Below are 23,464 nucleotides of genomic sequence, written 5' to 3'. Positions count from 1 at the left end.
TGACTCTCCATGTAGGAAATAATACATGAGCTAACGCTATTCATACCTGCAATGCTGAAGTTACCAAGGAATGCATGAGGCAGTTTGATAACAGAAGGTTGATGTCGAGCATTACACTTTGCACAGGAAATCCTGTGATAAAGGATTTGGCTAATCTCCACTAACAGAAGTCACTGGTTTCAGGGGATGTTTAAACATGTTTAAAACGTTTGTGAAAACTCCTTTTTCCAACCTTTCAAATGAAAACATTAGGATTTTATTTTACAAAACTGTTATTAAACTGTAAGTATTTGTATTAATTGGCTATTATCCCTTCTCTGTGATTATTTCTAAAGTTGCTGATATTTTATTTGGCAGTTAAGTCAAAGTACTGCCTTATGCTGATTTATTAATAGGGAAGCAAGAAAATGTAGTATAAATGAGTGTAGTATAAATGAGTGTAGTATAAATAACTTAAATAACTTAAATTGGTATTAGAGTGGCTTCTTTGTTGAAATTTTTATACATTACAGGAGACTGCTGGATTACTGAACAAAGAGTGTATTAACAGTATTATATTTTATATCAACAGCCTTTTTGGAATAATATATTGGATACTTGTTCTACATGCACACATGCCTGTACTTAGGTGTTTTAGGTATTTAGGTTTACTTGCTTTTATTTTGCATGGTTTAGGAACATCACAAGTCTATACTGTATATCTTGACTTAAGTATCAGACTTTTAATTTCTTTTTAATATTTTGTAGCTTCTTGTGTACTGTAGGTGCATTCATTTTTAAAAATAAAATATTGTGCTGGTGCTTATTTTGCCCTCTGGAACAAGCAAAAGGTTTAGTTGGTAAAAATCTGTGTGGCAGGAGCCCCTCAGTCAAACTTATGTAGAGTGTGCTTCTGCTGCCATAACAATACTGTATATAAACTGAAGCACTTACATTTTTGCTTGTACTTTTTTATCTAGAAATGTTCTTTCTGAGACATTTGGTATTGTATTATCACAAAATAAAATAGTCTCTTGTAGTCTATCCATATTTTTTCTTGGACATGCTCTCAGGAAATACATTGTCCTACAGTATCTACTGAATGTTGTCGTCTTGATATGTTATCTTTGGCTTGTGCAGCTGTTAATCCCAAGAGGGGAAAAATTGTTCAAAACAAAGTTAATTTAACATGAGCCAATGTCTTAATGTGTTTTGAAATTTCATTGTTTAAGCAGTGTGTGATGTTTAAAAACAATCTCGATAATTTCACATGATGCATAAATCATTTTTTAATTAACAGTATTCAGAAGTGAGAACATTGTCTGAATGAATAGTTAAAGAAAGCTAAAGACAAGTTTTGTGTTCTGCAGCAGTTGGTTTTGTGTTTCATACATGCAGAGCACATCACTATAAATATCTAGGTCAATTCAAACATCGAACATCACCCAGTCTAGAGCCTAATAAATCAAGGAGTTAAATGTTTATACACTAATCTATTTTCAAATAGCATATTTTTGTTTTAAAAAATCAATAAAATCAACACATTGTATGAATATTTGTGCTCATTTTCTGGGCAAATGTTCCAAAGTACAGTAGCCCATAGCAAATTAGCTTTAATATGGCTACAACAGGACACTTAGGAAAGCATATGTGTGATAGCTATGGGTTACTTCACTTGTGCATGTTATCCAATTGTTAGTACACTAGCCTGGGTGTATTGCTATGTTACAGGGAATAATATTTAACAGTTCCAACTAAGATATGATCCTTTTAATTTTATAGTATACTTTTGTTATTCAAAGAACAGAGAGACTATTCTAGTAGCATGTTATAAATGCAACCACTACTAAATCTGTATACTAGTATACTAATGGTATTTTCTATTTTGTCAGGTGACACCACAGCTGGACCAGGTCACCTTATTAAGTGTTCAGACAAAGAGAAGACCTACTGTGTCAATGGAGGAGAGTGCTATGTTCTCAACGGTATAACAAGCAGCAACCAGTTCATGTGCAAGTAAGACAAGTTTACAGATTGCATTACTACTTTGAATGACATGTTTATTTTGGCTGGAAAATGCTACCCAACCTAAAGTCTTGTGCTCTTTGAAGTTTCTTGGTATTACTGCTGCAAGGCTGTCCTGCCCATGGCCCTGAAGCTGTTGTTGAAAGACAGAACATTGTCGAGTAATGCTGGATTATGAAATTATCATAATATATTTTCTTTAATTAGTCTTACTTTATAAGGTGCACTATTGCATTTTATAGTTATGGAGGTAATTTCAGCACATTTTGATAAAACCTGAACCCATGTCTTTGCTTTTGTTTCTTTACCAAGAATAGCATGCATTTATTTTTATATGCAGTCTTAAGCACAGTTAACCTTTGCTTACTGTTAGGTAATGGACTCATTTTAATAATAAAGGGACACAATCACAAAATGCTGTGAACTTTTTTTTAGCCACAAAAGCCGTTCTGTATATACAGAATTACAACAAAAAACATACAATTAGTTAATTTATATGTAAACACATTAGAATTTCACAAAATAACAGAAAACATTCAAGAGCACAATACTATTTTTGGGGTTGGAATTCCCTGAGATCCCTTCCTAGTCCACCCAATTTTATTTCTTACTTTCATATCCATTGAATCAAGGTAACAAAAACAGAAAATTGCATTTGTCAAAGAAAAATTTAATTGTATATTTTTTTGTTTCAATAATACTGCAGATCCAATAATCCAAATAATGGTAGTTGATGCTTTCAGAAGACTTTGCCCTTTAAAATCTGGGAGAATATGTTATCTAATCATGTATAAAAAACATATTAGCATATATAAGTAAGAGGGTTAGAACTTCTACACTAATTTTCTGTAACAAAAGCACATATTACTTTCTTGCTTTTTCTTTGATTTGTTATGTCTTACATGGAACTGGGTAATGATCTTATAAAACTGTATTTGTTTCATGTGGATATTGTAATACTATAATAATACAGTAATATTTAAGGTTTTTCAAGCTGTCCTTATATACATTTCAAGAGATGCAAATCTATAATTATCTGAAAGGGGAACTATCGTGAAAATTAAAATTTAATATAAGCTTTATCATACTGAAATAAGAAACTTTCTAAATATAATCAATTAAAAATTCTGTACCGTTTCTGAAATATCAAGTTTTTTTTAACGATTTCTCTGGAGATCAGCATCTGTTTCTCTTCATTCTATCTTTATTCAGGAGTTGGATGTCAGATACACATTTCATTGACTGTTAGATCCAATATATCTTATAGGGGGCTTCTTTTGCCTGGAAGATGTAGTAGAGCTCACGCTATCAAAATCACCAAAAATCCTTTCTCTCAGACATTTGTGCAAAAGGCAATTATTTTGTTAGATTTTATTTGTACCGGAGTTAGTTATTTGAGTGAGCTAGGAAAGAATCCCCCTCATAAGGCATATTGGATCTAACTGTCAATGAATATCTGACAACCAACTGCTGCATGAATAGAGAACAAAGAGAAACAGATGCTGAGAGAGTGATAGTGAACAAAAACTTAAAACCGTTATAGAATTTTTAATTGATTGTATTAAGAAAGTTTCTTATTTCAGTATGAGGAAGCTTATATTGAATTTTCCTTTTTTGCGATAGTTCCCCTTTAAGGGGCAGATTTATCAAGGGTCGAAGTGAATTCAAGGGAATTTTCGAAGTAATAAAATTCTAAATTCAAATAGATTTTTGGATACTTCGACCAGCGAATAGGATACTACGGCTTCGAATTTACTTCGAATTCGATTCAAAGTAAAAATAGTTTGAATATTCGATAATTCGATAATCAAAGTACTGTCTCATTAAAAAAAACTTTAACTTCCATACTTCGCCAAATTAAACCTGCCGAAGTGCTATGTTAGCCTATGGGGACCTTCTACAGCACTTTTCTACGTTTTTGAAGTAATAGTAAAAATCGTTCGATCGTACGATAAGATCGTTCGAATCGCACGATTTGAAGAATACAATCGTTCGATTTTACTTTGACCGCAGAATAGCCAAATTCGATGAAAAAAAATTCAAATTCGATATTCGAATTTGAAATATTTTAATTCGATGGTCGAATTTCAAAGTATTTTTAACTTCGAAATTCGACCCTTGACATTTACTATGAGTCGAATATCTAGGGTTAATTAACCCTCGATATTCGACAACCGAAGTTAAATCCTTCGACATCGAAGACGAAGGATTTACCGCAATTCGTTCGATTAAATCCTTCGAATCGAACGATTCAAAGGATTTTAATCCATCGATCGAACTATTTTCCTTCGATCAGAAATTGCTAGGAAAGCCTATGGGGACCTTCCCCATAGGCTAACATTGGTGCTCGGTAGGTTTTAGGTGGCTAAGTAGGTGGTCGACGTTTTTTTAAAGAGACAGTTCTTTGAATATCGAATGGTCGAATTGTTGAACGATTTTTAGTTTGAATCGTTCGATTCAAAGTCGTAGTCGAAGATCAAAGTAGCCAATTCGATGGTCGAAGTAGCCAAAAAAATACTTCGAATTTCTAAGTATTTTTCCTTCTAATCCTTCACTCGAGCTAAGTAAATGTGCCCCCAAGTAATAAATTATTCTGTAATGCATATTAGGCACCACAATCTTATTAAATTGAACCATTTTAATACAGGGTATTTTTATAAAGTGCTATGAGCTATGCAGTCTTTTTCTAAAGCATTAGTCTATTTTTTTTGTGTTAACCAATAATTGGTTGTTTTAATAATTTGGTATAATTGGCTTTATTGGACCTATGTTAATGAAAAATGTATTCATTTGATTACAATACACATAATTACTTATTGTTTATCCTCTTTGGATACTGTGCTGTTCACATGAATTTATCAACTGATCAAAGTGGTAGTGTGGGATTCCTGTAAAGAAAATCTGTAAAGAAAATCTGTTATAGGGTTTTTGCCAGTATCAATTCAGACAGTAAGCACAATCAGGAATCTATACATGACCACTTCATTGATTCTTTTACTGTAGCAAACTAAAGCTTTATATTTGAGTATATATTTTTAATTTATTCTCTGTTAAACCCTGCTAGAATTTACATTAGTTATATAATTTGCTCAGGAGTTTGTACCATCTACTTGTTGTTTATGTAGATATTAAGGTGAAAAGCAAGTTTTACAGCTATTCACAATAATTGTAACCAACTGGAACAGGGTCATTACAATGCTCTGCACTGCTTTGTTGTCCCCCACATTCAATCACATTTTTGTTTATTTTTTTTTATAACAAAGCTACTGAAGTATATTGTTTTTGCTGATTTGCTTTATCATTTAATGTGCTGAATTCTGGAGCCAGGATGTTTGTAAAAGGTACATTAAAATGTTCACTTTTTAAATTTTTTTCCACCTTGGTGTCAGGACCTTAAAAGAAAGCTGCTCGAAGCACACATGAAGGTGGAATTTTTAAGTTATTATTTTTGCTTTATTTTGCTCATGGAATTTTTACCCTTTAGGTGCAAACCTGGATTCACTGGAGCAAGATGCACTGAAACTGATCCATTGAGAGTCGTAAGATCAGAAAGTATGTCATAATAATCTGATCTTTGATTTCTTCCTTCCCAACTACAGCAACAAATATTAAAAAAATATAAATCAAACGCTCTTATACTTGGTGCCATCACTTATCAAGGACAGTTGCCTCTGTTTTTGTTCTACACATGACTTGTAAATAGTTACAAAATTTAAATCCTAAACCAAAATCCACCCTGTCATCTTTGAGTTTTGTTAATCAGATTTTACCTAATAATGTTGTCATGGACACATTAAAGAATTTGATCTTCATCAACAAGCAAATGTTAAGATCTGGTGGAAACTGGAAAAAAATCTAATTCTATTTTTTTTATCATTAAAGTCATGCTAGTACAAAGAGCTGAGATGCAGTCTCTGATAGTGAACCTCCAAGAACAATCAGTTTACACTTGAAGGATCTGCTTTCTTGGCATATATTCAACTCTTCTCTTTTCTCTGTTTTCTCTACCTTTTTGTCTTTACTCTCAGGTGCCCAAATGAATTTACTGGTGATCGCTGCCAAAACTACGTAATGGCCAGCTTCTACAGTACGTCCACTTCCTTTCTGTCTCTGCCTGAATAGGAGCATGCTCAGTTGGTGCTGCTTTCTCGTTGCTGCATCTTTTCTCCGATCTCATCTAGTACTTGTTTTATTGTTCTCTACTAGGTTCAGTACTGTTTGCCTCTTCCTGTAGCATGACACCACATAATAATAATATTTACTATTATTATTACTATTCTTCTTTGACTTTGTCAGTAGGCATGCATGTTGTATTACAGGATATTGTTTAAACTGTAGTGATTTGGAGGTAAAATAATATGCAAACTTTAAAAAATATGAAACTGAAAAAATATGACACTTGAAAATAAATTAAACAAAAATGCATTTAATAAGGAAATTAAATGCAATGCTTAGTACACCCCACCTGAATTAGAATTTATAATTTATGAAAAGATTTGAAAATTTGTCCCATGTATTTTAATATAAAACTTAGTGGGCGATTGAATAGCCCTCACATTATATATGTATATTTAAGTATTAGCACTGTGCAGCATTACTATTGTAAGGTTTACAAATACAATGTTTTGTTTTCTTCCAGTCAGGATTTTCAATATTATAAATTTTAGGCTGGCATAAAAGGTTATGCTAAGCATTTTTCAAACATTGTGACATCTGTAAACAAACATTAGGAGTAAAAACTGCATTCTTAGGCCACTCTTAGCCTTTTTGATTAAAGTGGTAGTTTACTATGCTGTCCCTATTGACAAAATAAACATTTTCTCAATTTAACAAAAATCACAACTTTCAAAGCTATTTCTTTTCATGCCCCATGAGACAATGGTAACTGACCTATGGTTGTACTAGTTTATCTGCAATTCTTCCAGTAATAATAAGGAAACCTCTTGTACTGCTATTCATGCTCTACCTCTTTTTTGCATAGTGATAATCATATTGACAGCCAATATGATTAATGCTATGCCTATGAGCTATGTGCAGTAGTGGAAGCTCATTGGATTTGAGTGAGTTTATCCCTTTGTCTAGGTAAGTGCTCTAAATAGTTTTTTTTAATTACCTCTTTTTTCTAAAACGCAGTTGGCAATAGGGAAAGCATACTGATAATTTTGAGGAAGGTGAATTACCCCCTTAAAGTTAATGTTCCACTGTTACTTGTTGAATACTGTAAGATTATTTCCAGTAGTAGATTATTCCAGGGGCAGATCTATCAAAATGTGAGATTAGATGAAAATTGGTGAAAGTTTGAGTTTACCATAAGATAAATACGCTTGTAAAAATCCAATAGGAATGAATACAAAAGATCTCACATTTTGATAAGTCTGCCTCTTAATGTGCAGAGTATTGGCTAAATCAGCTTGATAATTAGATGGGCAGAACACCTTTATGTAAGAAGGGCATTATTTATGATTACTATACCTATGCTGGAATGAGTCATAGCTATATTAATCAATGACCTGTTGGCTTCCTTACAAAATAATGTTATAGATATTCCAGTACCTGGAAAATATTGTATACATTTTCCTTTAGTGTGTATAGGATATCTGAACAGTCAAAGATGATGCAGTGGAGATGGAGTAATGTGGGTACCCAATGGCAAATAAAGTGGAACAGTGTGGGCAATTTGTAATACATTTTGTTAAAAAATCCCTTCAGATGATGTTTGTAAAATTTCTAAATTATAAATAGTGATGAGCTAAATTTTTCGCTGTGAAAAAAGAATGCCCATAGACTCCAATGAGTAAAAACATTTCTTGCACATCTAAAAAAAATTGGCACCCATTGACTTCAATGCATTTGCCGAATTTTTGCTGTTTCGCAAATTTTTGGTGAGTCAAAACTGGTCAGATTCGCCCTTCAATAATTATAAATTGGCCAATGATTTGCACATTCAAAAATGTTATGCAAACTTTGATAGGGCAGCCAAATTTACAGTATGTGGCCATCTGTTAAAGGACATGTAAAGCCTACATTTTCCTACCATGTATATAAGTTGGGCACATCTCCCCCACCAAAAGGACATTATTTTTACTGCATACATCCCTTGTGTTTGCCAGCGCCATTACATTTCCCTACAACAAATAGCAGCTTTCACCCAGGGGCCATTTTCCTGCTGACACATCATCAGTGCATTTAAATCTGCCAACAGCACATAAGTTCATGCGATTAAAGAATGCAGGCATACACAGGCAGAATTTACTGTGAAGACAAGTCCTGCTTGGATTGAGCATTGCAATTGTTAAGCCGAGCTCAGGAGAGAGGGTTAGGATTTAAAAATAGGAGCAGACAGCTAGAGCAGAATTTCTATTGGAACCAGCAATGCCATCTCTTCATTGGCTGCTAGACTGGAGGGTTTGTTATCAATCTGAGAAGAACTGAGCATGCTCATAAGCCAACAGCCAAAGGAAATTCTCAAGGGTGGGGGTTGAGTGGGTTAGAGAAGGAGGAGGATATCTTAGTGATTAAGTGGATGTAGTAGCCTTACTATTATTAACCTTTGAACAACCAGAGTGGCAGTTATTTAGAGATTTCAAAGAGGCTCTTCAGTGATTACATTTTTGTGTGGGGGGTTTACATGTCCTTTAAAAGTAAATTTCAAATGTTTCAAGTCATTCCAGATAAGCTTGCACCTAAATAAGGAGACTAGTTATAGAGCAGTAGTGGCAGAAGTAAATCAAAAGTTTCCTAGGCAAACACATGACAACTTTGTTGAATTAAATTTTTTTTGTAGCTTGGGTTTGGGCTTATTAATGTAAGAATATGCAATAGAGATTTTAATATTTTTTATGCGTTTTCTTGCACCTTTTGCTGTTTTTCATGATTTTTTCCCCCCTCAAAGGTTTATGTAGAAAGTGTGTATGAATTGAAAAAACCTAATTGTGAATGAAATAAAAAAAAAATATAGGGAAAAAAAAGGATGCAAGAAAACACAGTAGAGAGATTAAGATCTGTTGCACATCTTACATTGATATGCCTGAGCTGCGGCTAATAAGTCCCCAATATACTGCAAAAATCTGTGGAATATTGCATGTTGTGGCAAAAAAGTCCTAGTATCAATAGGATTCCATAATTGAAGTATAGATTAATTCTTCACTCCATAATTTAGAAAAAAAACACCAGTCCTTATTATAGATTAAATTTAAACAAACAAACCCCACAGTATAGCCATAAACTGAGGGGATTGTATGTTTGTTTTAAATTATGCTATAAATAAGATTATTGTATTTTTTTAATGATGGTGTAAAAATGAATCTCTATACTTGAATAATAATAAATCTGCCCCTTACATTTTATGTAAACCCTATTGTTCCTTATTTCATAATGATATAGCACTAACATCCTAATGTAGTTTTTAAATTATCTTAACAGTTACAGTCATGTGAAAAAGTAAGTACACTCCACATATGTGGACAAAGCAATATTGGATATTCATCCAAATTGTAATTATCATTTATTTTTCATCAAAATTTCATCAAAATTAACAGATATGCCATGTCCTTCTATGGAAAAAGTAAGTACACCCTTGGCTCTAAAACCTGTTTTGTCTGCTTTGGCAGAGGCACCCTCAAGTAAGCATCTGACATTGCCTCTAAGAAATGTTTTTCCAGCACCTACATGTAGAATTTTATGAGCTGTGCAAGTTTTGAGGGGCTCTTGAATGTGCAGCCCACTGGCCTTTAACTTGGCCATTCCAGAACCATCTAAAATAACACATCTACAAATTTGATAAGTAAGCAACTAAATTAAATAAGAGATCCTCTCTAATGATGAACTAATCATTTGTACCGGATGTGGTTTTTATCAAAATGTAAGGTTTTTTGTCATGGTGTACTTAGTTTTTCCACTTTTTTTACATCTATGTACCAATATTATTGAAATGAAATTAAACCTCAATTTTTTCAGGTTGAGTTTTTAAAGGGAAAAATTCATATTTTTAGAGGAAAATAAAACTAGAATTTTTAGAGATGTATTATAACCCAAAGCTGCTAAAAACCCGAAGTCAATGGCAGATATCCCTGAAGATGTTTTTGACATCGAGATCTGTGCCGCTATAATCTAAAAAAAAGTTGAGGTTTCAGGGTGACAAAAAAAAATCAAGAAATTCATTGCTTCAATTAGTACGATTCGAAATGTCGCACAATTTTGTTGAAATTTTTCCCACACTGACTTTTAAAGTTGATTTCTAGATAAACTAGTTAAATTCGTGAATGGGAATTAGGTTGACTTTGTTTTAATAAAAAATGAGATAAATGTGAGATTTAGTAAATACCCCACTATTATACGTATGTTCAAAAAGTAAAAATTGCCATGGGGGCATACTTACATTTAACATGACTGTATGTTTTAAATAAAATGTTAGTTTTCAATAGATGGGTAGAGAATCTCTCTTAAAAATCAGATAAACAAGAATTTAAAAATACATGTTCTGGTTAACAGAAATCAAGTTTATCTTTGTCAGTAACTATGAACAATTAAAGCTCTTCAACAAAATAATGTCAGCCCATTATATTCAGCTATGGTACACTTCTGATCTTTTGTTACTTCTCAAGTTGTAAGCAAGTTTTACCTTGGGTTCTGACACTGAGGGATAAGCTTCTACATGGGATGAAGGGTTAAGGCACTGGAGGGTTAGGACATGTTGTGGACAGAATTACTGTAAGCACCATGCCAAATCTGTGGTATATGGGACTAACATTTTGGGGGTGATTTATCGATGTTTGAATTTTAACTTTTGCTGAGATTCAAAATTTTTTGCTCTAAAACTCACATTCAAATGTAAAATTCAAATGTAAAAGCTGTAAAAGCTGGTGAGTTCATGCAAAAGTCAATGGGAGCTACCTATGGCAAATGTAAAGTGTTTTCCTAACCTTTTTGCAGTATATTTGTTGCTGATATACAAACTCCAAAAGCCTGATTACTGATTTTTAGCCATCCATACTTAAAACCATGTTCATCATTGCATAGGAATACCTTTTTAAGTGACTTGAATTCAAGAGAAATCTGTTAACTGTTTTCTTTTCTTAGACATATGTAGTTATATCTTTGTTTTGAATGTTTTTATATTATCAAAAAAATACATTTAAGTAATCAAGATGTACCAGATAATATATATAATGCAGGTGCTGATTAGACAGCTCTTAATGCTCATAGCATAGCATAGTGAAAACAGTCAATTTAGTAGAATTAGAACATGTGGAGAAAGCAAAATAGTTTATTACAATATAAGGGTATGCAACCTAAAGTCCATGGGCGCTTATTTTCTAATTTATACTGAATAGTAGTCTAAATAAAAAATAAAATCTTGCTCTTTCTGAATGACCTTCTCCATATTTAAAGAGAACAGAATTGTCCATTAAAGTACCTTATAGCTTAGGTGTCTAGCTTAATGTCTGTAGCAAAGCTAATAAAATAAAACAAAAGTGTAGCATTCATTATTTTAAGTTTGTAGCAATGATCAATTGTACCAATCCCTAGCAAATTAATGCATGTATTTTCAGCATGTTTTCTTGTTAAGCCACAAAGCCAGACTACATTCTGTTTTACTGATTAGTTTTTTTATTGATTTATGTCAGATAGAAGCTGCCTGATAAATACTGTCAAATAAATCTAATAGGATAAATATTCAGCATAAATAGAAAAATATGTATGCATGGGCATGTCACTAACGAATCTTTCTGTGCAACTAATATTTTCATTAGCAATGTTAATGTAGGCTTCTAAAAATGGCTCTCTCTGGAAGAAATCTGGATGAATTCCATTTGATTTTATAACCTTGAAGTGTTACTGATTGAACACCAAAAATTCAGCTACTTTACAAAATTACATACAAATATACAATAAAGTTTATTTTTTTTGTTTGTTGTTGATTACATGTTATTGTTATTGATTTTAACGAATTAGAAAATTTTAATTGTTTTTCTGTTTATATATTAATTATTTTTATATATTAGTTTTCCTAAAAAAAAATTAGCTATTTGCTTAAACAAGATGTCTTTTCATTGTATTTACTATGGAAACTAACTGTCTATCTTTTTGTAAAATATTATTTATTTATTTAATTTATATATAGAAATCTATATTTAGAAATGTATTGTGATGTAGTTTAATTACAAGACAGTTAAATATAAATACTATAGAAAATTCTGAAATATCTAAGTCATGATTTCACATGTTACTAATAGGTTTTCTGCATGTAGATTAAAGGAATTACTAGTTAAACTGTATATAGAAGGAGAACCTCTGCTTGTATCTGTTACTGTATACATTCAGATTTCTTCCTGTGTTCATTCTGACATATTATGTCTGTGTTACCACTTAATAAGACCAAAAGAACATGGACATTTAAAATGGACATTAACCATGCATCATATGTCTTGTTTCAATGTGCAGACATAGATTAGTCATAGTATTTATGTATAATTTGTTTTGGAGTACAGTGTATTGCTCTTTTCTGAAACTTTTCCCTTTTCTTTCTTTTTGTCAACTTTCTGCATTGGCAGAGCATCTTGGAATTGAATTTATGGGTATGGACCAATCATTCCTTTTAGCCTGCAGATATTAGAGCCTAAAAGCTTTAAAACCTTCTTTTTTCCTTCAATTCCTTCAATTCCTAACCAATTTCCTTGTGCTTTGGAAGGGATCATACAGCTATAACACTTCTAGAGTTCACATCTGAAAATACTTAGATTAGACTTAAAACATCCTTGCATTTGCTTGCACTTTTACTAAACTGAGTTATTGCTAGCACAAATTATCTAATTGTATATACTGCAAGTAATGTTTTGAATAAAGTGAACTCATAGACAATGCACTGAAACACATCCTTACAATAAGAAAGAATTCAAGTCATTCCAAGCATTATTCATTAAAAGATCTTTCATCCAAAGACACTGCATGCAATTTTCTATGGTTGCACTCGCTGTCTATGCTTCCATCCTGCCTCCTGTTCAGATTGCTCAAGTACAACTATTGATGTATTGAAACCCTGGAGCTACCACTACCTTCAAACTGGTGGAAATTGCAGGGTTTTGAAAATTTGGAGCATTCCAATGGCACTTAAACAATTAAGCAACGACATTAAGGCCCAACTACATAAGCAAGCTGTTTCGTTTTATACACCCAGAAGGAAATACAGTACAAATTAATTTATTATAAATACACCAATGCACAAAGAATCAAGAGTCTTAGGCAAAGCAGTACACAGTGGACTTGTGCCTATAGAATGACATGCAGAAGTCATTTTGTTGCCAAGTGCCAGAGATAACATAATCCCAATAAAAAATGTCACCACAGTTGCATTCATTTTGTCAAAATCTGCACTGCAAGTTTGGTTAACCACATGCTAAAGACCACAGTGAAGACAGCTACACTACTACTCAATGCAGCTAATTTGTAAAAGCTGATTAAAGTTTAAAAGCAGCTAGATGCTGGTTTATTATCCTAGATGCTGGGATAATAAATCAGCTTTATGACAAACGTGTAGTTCTTCAGGGCTGCACACATTTTTAGGACTTCTTATATGATTAAAAAAAATCTATTGGCATTTTCTATTATGATGGTTTTATCTTCTGTACTAAGAATTTAGGTATTTTACACTCTATGACTGCTGTAAACTTCATTTTCTGCTGGGCAGGGAGTAGTCTTCACCAGTTGTTCAGGTTTCTGCTGTCTACTACTCTGACACTTATTTTTAAAAATTATTTAATTAAATAAGTTTGGGAACAACTGAAGAATAGCAAAGTAAAACACAAATAGCCTAGACAAATTACTGTACAGGTATGGGAACTGTTATCCAGAATGCTCGGGACCTGGGGTTTTCCAGATAACGGATCTTTCTGTAATTTGAGTCTTCATGCCTTAAGTCTACTATAAATTCATTTAAACATTAAATAAACCCAATCGGCTGGTTTTGCTTTCAATAAGGATTAATTATATCTTAGTTGGAATCAAGTACAAGCTACTGTTTTATTATTACAGAGAAAAAATAAATCATTTTTAAAAATTTGGATTATTTGGATAAAATGGAGTCTATTCTGTAATTCGGAGCATTCTGGATATAGGGTTTCCGGATAAGGGATCCTATACCTGTATATAAATGATTCATTAGACCAAAATTATAATTTTTTTAGTTTATGTTTATATAGTAAGTTGGAACATTTTGCACAAGTATGACAAATAATGTAATAGTTTACATCAACTTAAAGCACGTGAACACTTTTAGGCAGAAGAAAATCCATTATGTACATTGGAAAAATGCACTTAGTAATTAGTATATGGTACAAAAAGTTTTTTCTAACAGTAGTAGAAAATAATTGTATGTCTTAAATTAGGAAAATAGTCACACATGGGAAAAAATTATTATTACTTAAACTTGCACACAAAAATAGCATAACATTTTAGACAGTCAGCCCCTACTATTTGTAATGCATACTCAAGAAGGAAGAGAAGGTATACATATATATATATATATATGTATTCCACGTCCAAATATTGCGAATATATATATATGTATGTGTATATATATATATATATATATATATATATATATATATATATATATATATATATATGTATTACATGTATATTAATAGATTTATATATTAATATATACAGTACATATAAGTAAGTATCTTTAAGGTTGATAGTAAAAAATGGGGTTCTGTGAGACTGTGACCAAAAAAATCATACCTTTAACATGAGGTTTTCTGCACTCACCCATTAACAATATATATAGGAAATCAAGTCATTTTGTGCATTAAGATACTACAACATGCCCTCCCCTTTAAAAAAAAAACATTTATTGTTTGTCCATATTTTGCAGTATATTAAATATGGCCAATTGTGTCAAAGTCACCCCTGGTCTAGCCAGTCCTCCCTTTCTTCTGTTGCTTCATTATAGCAATAAACCATTTTCACCAGCTATACAAGACAATAATATATGGTAACAAACAATAAATCTATTTTGTTAGCTGGTGAACTTGTATTGATATTTAAATTTTAAATTGCCTAAATCAATTCATACTTTCTTTGAGACTATGATACATTGGAAACCTACTGTACTGTACTGATATATCTGCACAAAGAACTTCAAAGTATTTTTTTGACATGAGGTTTATCAGTTCATCTAACATATCAATTTGATTTCAGTTTAGAGTGTGAGCAATATATGTTGAATTCTTGTTAGCTACCACTGTCTGAATAACAGTGAACTGTTTCTAAGACCAGGCCAGGCGTTATGCTGTATGAGAAATCCCTTCAAACTCTGCTTTAACCTTTTTTTTAAGCATTTCTTCACTCTGTTTTTTCCAGTATCAAGCATGCTGTGCCAGGCCTACAGTTGACTCCTTCACCTTTATCCTTTGGCCTTATATATTCCTCCCTGTACTTTCCTTTCCCACTCTAACTCTGTGTCCCTATTCATGTTTTCTATATGTTTCTGTTAATCAATGCAAACCTTCCTTATTCACAAGCTGACCTCTTTAACTTAATAATTTCTACTATTCATTTTGTTTGATATCGTTCATTACTGTTAACTGTATGTTTCATATTCTTGACATTGGCTTGCAACAAATCCTTTTTCATATAAAACAGTGCACTGTATGCAGTAACAGTCCTAGTTATTATCATGCAATATATTAAAGATAACAAAGTAATTGTGTTTGCGAAACTTAATGTATACCTATAGTTGCAAGCTAGACTATAATATTGGTCTAGTTCATTTTGAAATAGGTATAATTGTTTAGGGCTATGGTCATCAGTGCAGACAGGAAACTATTTATTCATTATTTATTAGTGTAGACTCCTTTACCATAAGGTCAATTTATTTGAAATAGTGATCTAGTAATAGTTAAGCTCTATGGGTATATTAACCATATTTTCCAACCTTTAGTCCTCTAGGTGTTTTGAATTCTACTGCTTATTGTCTTGTTTTAAGATAGATTATCATAAACTATATCATAACAGTGAAATCCTTGTTTAAATATTCTGTAATATGCATATACAGATATATATATAGATTATTCTGCAGGGAGAGTCTTGTCTAAATTGCATTATTTAGCATGAAAAGAAAATGTCTCAGTATTTTGTCCATTTAAAATAGAGTTGTGTCTTATTAGTATGGAATAAAATATAAAGCATTGTATTTAAAGCTTAATATATTATTGTCTCCATTAAAACAATCAGAGCAGTTAAAAATATTTATGTAACATTTTCTTACTATTTATTTTCATGCTATGGAAGAAAAAATTATTTGGGCTCTGGATTCAGATTACTGCTGGGTTATTTTGCACATTCAAATAAGATTACACTGAAAAAATTTTAAGGAAGTGGGGCCAGAGCAGGCAAGATCCCATTGTAATATTCTGCATAGATTAGGGTAACAGTTATGTTGCAATAAGGATAAGACAGAGGAAGAGACATATCAAAGTCCCCTAAAAATCAGAAAACATGAATGAATAGGACTTTTTCAGTGATTTTGTTTTTGACAAAAACTCTAGTTGACTTAGATTTATCAAGGGTCGAAGTGAATTTGAGGGAATTTTCAAAGTAAAAAAATTTGAAATTTGAAGTAATTTTTTGGATACTTCGACCATCAAATAGGATACTTCGACTTCGAATTTACTTCGACTTCGATTCGAAGTAAAAATTGTTTGAATATTCGACCATTCGATAATCGAAGTACTGTCTCTTTAAAAAACTTCGACTTCAATACTTTGCCAAATTAAACCTGCCGAAGTGCTATGTTAGCCTATGGGGACCTTCTAGACCATTTTTCTAAGTCTTCACACATCGAAGTAAAATTGTTCGATTGTACGCTAAAATCGTTCGAACGATTTTACTTTGATCGTTTGATGGCCAAATTTGGTGAAAAATACTTTGACTTCGATATTCAAAGTCAAAGTATTTCAATTTGAGGGTCGAATTTCGAAGTATTTATCACTTCGAAATCGACCCTTGATAATCTGCCCCTTAATGTAAAGTTAGTTCCTTAGTAAACATTACATATAGTTATTGCTGATTAGAAACTTGCCATATATTGTCAGCTACATCTATAGTCCTGCTATCTCCTGTGTAATTGGTTATTATCAATGATAGGGAAAAAGTAAAGATCATCAACTCACTTAACAGCACCAAAGACCAGTATTAACCTAGTATAAATGAGAATTGGCTATCAAACAAAAAAATATGTATCCATATTATTTTCCATATAGCATTCCAAATCATGTACTAGACAACTAGATCATTTGCCATGAACCTAAGAGTGCACTATTATTATCACACAAAAGTTTTTTAATTTCCTACAATTTGTGCAAGCCAATTTCAAAGTTGCAAATGTCTTTGTTTACTTCTGAAGTTATCCTGTAAAGACCGCTGAAATTTTTGAATGATTTTGAAATTATTAGAACTTTTTTTACTTCTTACATTAAAGATTATTAATCCATTTAGAAAATTTAATTTACAAAACATTGGTTTCACCCACATCACCCTTAGAGTATAATAAAATACCTATGCAGAGTGTCTATTTTGCTTAATTCCAAACTAAACCAGAATCCTAATTTAATAAAAACCCAAATCATCTTTCAATCAGAAAAAATAATTGCTGTTATTTTTTTTCCACAGCCCCCATCCTCAGTTTCTTAAGTATTAGCTACACTTTCAAGGTCCCCCTTACTCTCCACTGTCACATCACTTGCTCAGTATAGATCTTGATGCCAACAGTACCTGTGGCCTAAATGCAAAGAAGCACAGCAGGGCTTACAGCCACTATCTTTGGGGGTGTTAAGCCTGGTGCTAAGGAAATATAGCCACCCACGCAGTTCATGCACTGTGACATGAAATCTTTCACTTAAATTTATGGAAATGCTGGTATGGAATGCTGGCATTGTATGATGTTTTTGGTGCACTTTATAATCAGCATGCAAGTGAGCCAGGGTCATTAATCTCTACTGTAACACAGAGAAAACAAATGACAATTGCACATTTTATACACATTTAACCAACATTTACCTCATATCTAAGTGCACTTTTCCCTTAATTTTTTCATGTATAGTTAGTGACACATAAAGGTGCATTTTTCACAAGTTTAAGCAACCTAAATAAAGTGGTTAGGTACAAGTTACTATTTTCCTTTTTGAAATCAAATAGATATGCAATACTGCAATTTCTTACCAGCATCCCATAATAACCAATTAACTAATTGACTAATTAATTAACAAATTAAAAAGATTTAATTAGAGTATTTTTTATTTTTTTTACATAGTTTTTTCTAGCGAAACTCATTGACATTATTGCTTATTAGTGTCATGGTTGACAATTGCTTATCCTCTTTGCTCTATGGAAGGTAAATTGGCACACCTGTACATTTTTCCAGTGTCATATAAGGTGTCATGTGCATCCCTGAAACACTAAAACACCAGCTGTCTTGACAGGATCAACAGCAGAAATATCATGTTCAAAGAAAAATTGTCTATATGCGTGTACTATATATATATATGTGTATATATATATATATATATATATATACATATATATATGTATATATATATATATATATAGTGTGTAATTGATATGCTAATTACTAGAAACCATCAGTTTGATTTATGATTTAAACTATATACATTAAAATATAACTTTTAATATATATAGATATATCTATCATATATATCATAGATAAATATTCATTTAGATATATGTAAATTTTCCTACTTTATAGTTTTCTAAAAACTAACAAATAATAAATGAGGAATTGAGTATATTCCTTTCTTTTCCCTTTTTCTAGAAGCTGAGGAGTTGTACCAAAAAAGAGTGTTGACCATAACCGGCATCTGCATTGCACTTCTTGTAGTTGGCATCATGTGTGTTGTGGCCTACTGCAAAACCAAGTAAACTTTCATATTATTTTATTCCTACTTTTTACAAAATCAAGGCAAACACTAATTAGTGACATATTTGTGTTATATTGTTAAATCTAAAGACTATACAACACAATTTCTTTATTACAATTTGAAAAAAAAATACTTTCAATTTCTATAATTGATATTGCATTAAGTAACCCTGAACCATGATTATGATAAATATTTTCACTCAATTGTTGCAACTGCATGGGTTATTGGAGAGATTAAACTTGGGGGCACATTTACTAAGCTCGAGTGAAGGATTCAACGTATTTTTTTGGGTACTTCAACCATCGACTAGGCTACTACGACCTTCGACTTCGATTCGAACGACTCGAACTAAAAATTGTTTGACTATTCGATAGTCAAAGTACTGTCTCTTTAAAAAAAACTTCGACTACATACTTCGGCAGTTTAAACCTACCGAGGTACAATGTTAGCCTATGGGGACCTTCCCCATTACTTTTCTAAGGTTTTTTTGATCGAAGGAAAATCCTTCGATCGATGGATTAAAATCCTTCGAATCGTTCGAATTCGACATTCGAATTTGTACGATTTTTACCTCGAGGGTCGAATTCGAGGGTTTATTAACCCTCGATATTTGACCCTTAGTAAATGTGCCCCCAGGTGCCTTTGTCTTTTTTCAACATAAGTAAATTATGCAGCTATAACTGCTTCCCACTTTGGAACAGATATTTCAAAATTCAAGATTGGGGTTTTTTTTTGCAATTTGAGAAAAAAACACGTAAAAAAAAAGAATATTTTTGAAATCTCAAACAGTTCTAATAAAGAAAAAAAAACACAGAAACTTACATGAAAAAATGGCAAGTTCCTGTATAAGTCAATACAAAATGTTTATGCAACTTTGTTTCATTCATCTTTATTGAAAATTTGTTCCCTGCCAAAATGTGACCACCGTGGCTATTTTCTTAAATGGGCTAGTGCTTGAGAAAACTAAAATGCAGACACAGAAAAAATTCATTTGTCACTTTTTTTTAAGTGATTTTTTATCCTCGAAATTGATAAATCTGTCTCTTATTCTTTAATCAGTTTCTATAGTTTACATGTATTAATGATAAACCACTGTGCACTGAAACTGTCCCTGTCAAAGGGGCTTGTATCTTGAGTATATGTTGACCAAACCCATATAAACAATAATATAGCTGTAGATATTTACTGTTTTGTAATTTGTGTTGGAATTGAGGATGACTTTTTTTTATCTCCAGGAAACAGAGAAAAAAGTTGCATGACCGTTTAAGACAAAGCCTCCGATCAGAAAGGAACAACATGGTGAACATGGCGAATGGACCTCACCATCCAAACCCACCTCCAGAAAATGTCCAGCTGGTAAATGTATGTAATGGTGACATTTTCTTGCTTGCCTGTTCTGTGAATCTAATGAGAGCATGCCTGTTGTGTAAAAGGACAGTTATGTTGATATGTTTAAAAATGTATAGTGATGATAGAATGATAAAGCCTTGCCATACTCACTTAAGGGATATGCTTTCCCTTTCCTCTGTCACAGTGGGATGCAGAGCAAATGAATGCCAGGACCTTTTGATATTGCTGAAGTAGCTAAAAATATTTTTCCAGAAAACTTAAAAGCTAAATAAAAATTGTAACAACCTAAATATAAATGGAATAACTCATTCCTTTGCCTTTAGGCAGCTTCTTGTTGTAGGTTTCAAATGGATTTAATGTTTTTTTTATAGGGCATATATCATATTATGACACAATGTCAAGTCTCTATGAAACTAGTTTATACAAATTATATTTTGCACTCTCCATCTGATGGAATTACAGCTAAAAAAAACATAAGCTAAAACTTGAACTATGAATGACTGCTTTAATCTTCATGGCAGTTAGTTCTTAAATATGGTGTTGGCAATGTTACAAAATAGCTGTCCTGCATAATAATTATCTTTATTTTTCCAGCAGTATGTCTCAAAAAATGTCATATCCAGCGAACACGTGATTGAACGGGAAACAGAAACATCTTTCTCTACAAGCCATTATACTTCGACAACACATCACTCAACAACTGTTACACAAACACCAAGTCACAGGTTTGTGAGTTTTTCCCTGTAAAGTTAAATTATTTACATTGCAGCTTTTCCTTACACAGAGATAACATCTGTCCAAAACACAGAATTTTCAGATAAATAAAGTCTACAATGAATACTTCAGGAATTAACTGCTCAACTTCCGTGCTTATTGCCACACAACATGTTTCGAGCCGAGACACAGAGCCTCACAGGGCTCGAAACATGTTGTGTGGCAATAAACGCTGAAGTTGAGCAGTTAATTCCTGCAGTATTGCCTCTTGCTTGTAAACTTTATTTCTTTGGATATTATTATTGCACCCATGGCACATACAAGGTTATTCGCTGGAAAAAGTTTTTCTGCACTATTGTGCAGAATCAGTCAATTTGACTTTGTTTCTACAGAATTTACAGATGTAGCTGTCATTTAGGAAAATATGCAAAATGATCATGTTTATAATTATCAAGTAGTGATGAGTGAAACTGGTTTCACATCTGCAAAATAATCCTCAAAACTTTTTTGGTGAAATAGGAAGTTCAAATTACATTTCAGCTAAGACATTTTTGCTGTTTACTAACAGAAAAACTACTAAACTGTACTGGGCAAAAAATAAGTACTGATACATCTATTTGCATTTAAGTGCAGTTGTCACCCAGTTTATGCAGCAACTTTGAGTTCAACTGGTTGGACCACACTCTGGTCTTATAATTCTCTACAAGACTTAGACCTTAGATTTAGACCTAAATTAAGTTTATCAAACTGTTTAAAAAACTCACACACATTCTGTTCCCTTTGGGATTCTTAGAAGTATATTTATCAAATGGTAAACCCTAACTTCCACCCACTGATAAATAGGCTTCTAAAAAATCCCATAGGAATGAATAGAAAGTCGGTACAGTTTTCTGTGATTAGCTCTAATTTCACACTTTCATAAATCTGCCCCTAAAATGTTGCTGGGTAAACTGTTTATGTGGTTTCTATTGATGGTTTCTATTTTCCTAAAAGAAGTTGCAGCTTTCACCTGGCAGCTATTTTGTCTCTAATACATCTGATAAGTGACGTGAGCACATGTTTGTAAACACCATTATTAAGGGGCAGATTTATTAAGGTTCAAATGGTAAATTCGAATTTGAATTTTAAAAAAAAAATTTATGGTCAACACTCACAAATTCGAATTTTAATTCTTCAACTCAAATTTTAATTAGAATGTGAGATTTATCACACCTCGACTCTGGAAACAATCATAATTCGAATATTCGCCACCTAAAACCTGCCAAATTCATTTACAAGTCAGTGTTAGAGGTCCGTTGAACTCAAATCAAATTCAATTAGAATTTTCAGGTCGTTAGTATTAAATCGAATATTAGACCAAGTTTTTTCATAAATAACCTCCCATTCGAGTAAATTTTAATTTATCAGAGTTAAAAAAAAATCACATAACTTCGAAATTCGATCTTTGATAAATCAGCCCTTAATTTCATGAAATCAAGAATGCAGGCTTACACATAAAAAACTTACTTTGATAAAATTCTTGGATTGTAATGGTTAAGCTGAGCTCAAGAGAGGAATTTAGGAGAAAAAACAAAAGCAGACAGCTAGAGTAGAGTTTTTATTGCAACCAGCAAATTCCATCTTTCACTGGTGGCTAGACTGGAGTGGGAGTGTTTTGTATTCTGAACCGAGAAGGCTTACTGCCTTATTTGGGAACTGAGCATGCTCAGTAGCCATCAGTATAAGGAAATTCCCAGGGTAGGAGACTGAGTAGAAGGAATCCTAAATGATTAAGTGGATGTTGCAGCCTTGCTATTAAACTTTGAAGAACCTGAGTGGCAGGTGTTTAAAGATTAATTTTTGTATGGCGAGTTTACACGTCCTTTAAATGCAAGCATTTATTGACTTGACTTGTCAGATTAATTTCACCTCAAAGTTGGTCTGACTGAATTTAATTGCCATCTCCTAGATGTGCATGAGGCATAAGAGGCATTATAGATTCTTTTAGAAGTATTATAGAAGCCTGATTGGTACTAAACAGTCCAGTGTTGTACTATTTGGTTATCCACACAGAAGGCTTAATAGCATTGTTCCATAAAAAAATCCATGCATTATAATTAGAACATTAGGTAAAACTTATGCACATGCTCTATTCATTAAACTCATGTTGAATAGTGATGGGCGAATTTGCGCCATTTCGCTTCGCCGAAAAAATCGAGAATTTCACCCCAAATTCGCGAAACGGCGAAAAATTCGCGAAATGGCGCCGGCGTCTCGTTTTTGACGCCGGCGCCTGTTTTTGGGCGAATTATTTTGGGCGAATTTTCACGAATTTATTCGCTGGCGGCGAATCACACAAATTCGCCGCGAATTCGCTCCTGGCGAATAAATTCGCCCATCACTAATGTTGAACTAAGGGGTATACATTTACATTCCATGGTCATTAAATTATGTTTACCTACAGATTGATTAAGCCCTGC

At 32.6% G+C, this 23,464-nt stretch overlaps 1 protein-coding gene across 11 annotated transcripts in view; it reads left to right on the top strand.

Annotated features, from left to right (window-relative positions):
• LOC108712234 (pro-neuregulin-1, membrane-bound isoform) overlaps nt 1-23,464 on the top strand; it is a 480,176-nt gene that overhangs the window by 451,096 nt on the left and 5,616 nt on the right. For 2 of the 11 annotated variants that reach the window (XM_041561413.1, XM_018254347.2), the window contains 6 exons: nt 1,872-1,995; nt 6,033-6,091; nt 12,558-12,581; nt 18,836-18,938; nt 20,177-20,303; nt 20,886-21,016. In XM_041561413.1, coding sequence (XP_041417347.1) covers nt 1,872-1,995; nt 6,033-6,091; nt 12,558-12,581; nt 18,836-18,938; nt 20,177-20,303; nt 20,886-21,016 — 568 coding nt within the window. Of the gene's footprint in view, nt 1-1,871; nt 1,996-5,488; nt 5,557-6,032; nt 6,092-12,557; nt 12,582-18,835; nt 18,939-20,176; nt 20,304-20,885; nt 21,017-23,464 lie in introns of those variants that run through there. The other 9 variants (XM_041561399.1, XM_018254367.2, XM_041561437.1 and 6 more) reach the window with 7 other exon arrangements.

This window comes from Xenopus laevis, chromosome 1L (assembly GCF_017654675.1).
Source record: "Xenopus laevis strain J_2021 chromosome 1L, Xenopus_laevis_v10.1, whole genome shotgun sequence".
NCBI lineage: Eukaryota > Metazoa > Chordata > Amphibia > Anura > Pipidae > Xenopus > Xenopus laevis.
This window is presented reverse-complemented; position numbering and strand designations above follow the sequence as displayed.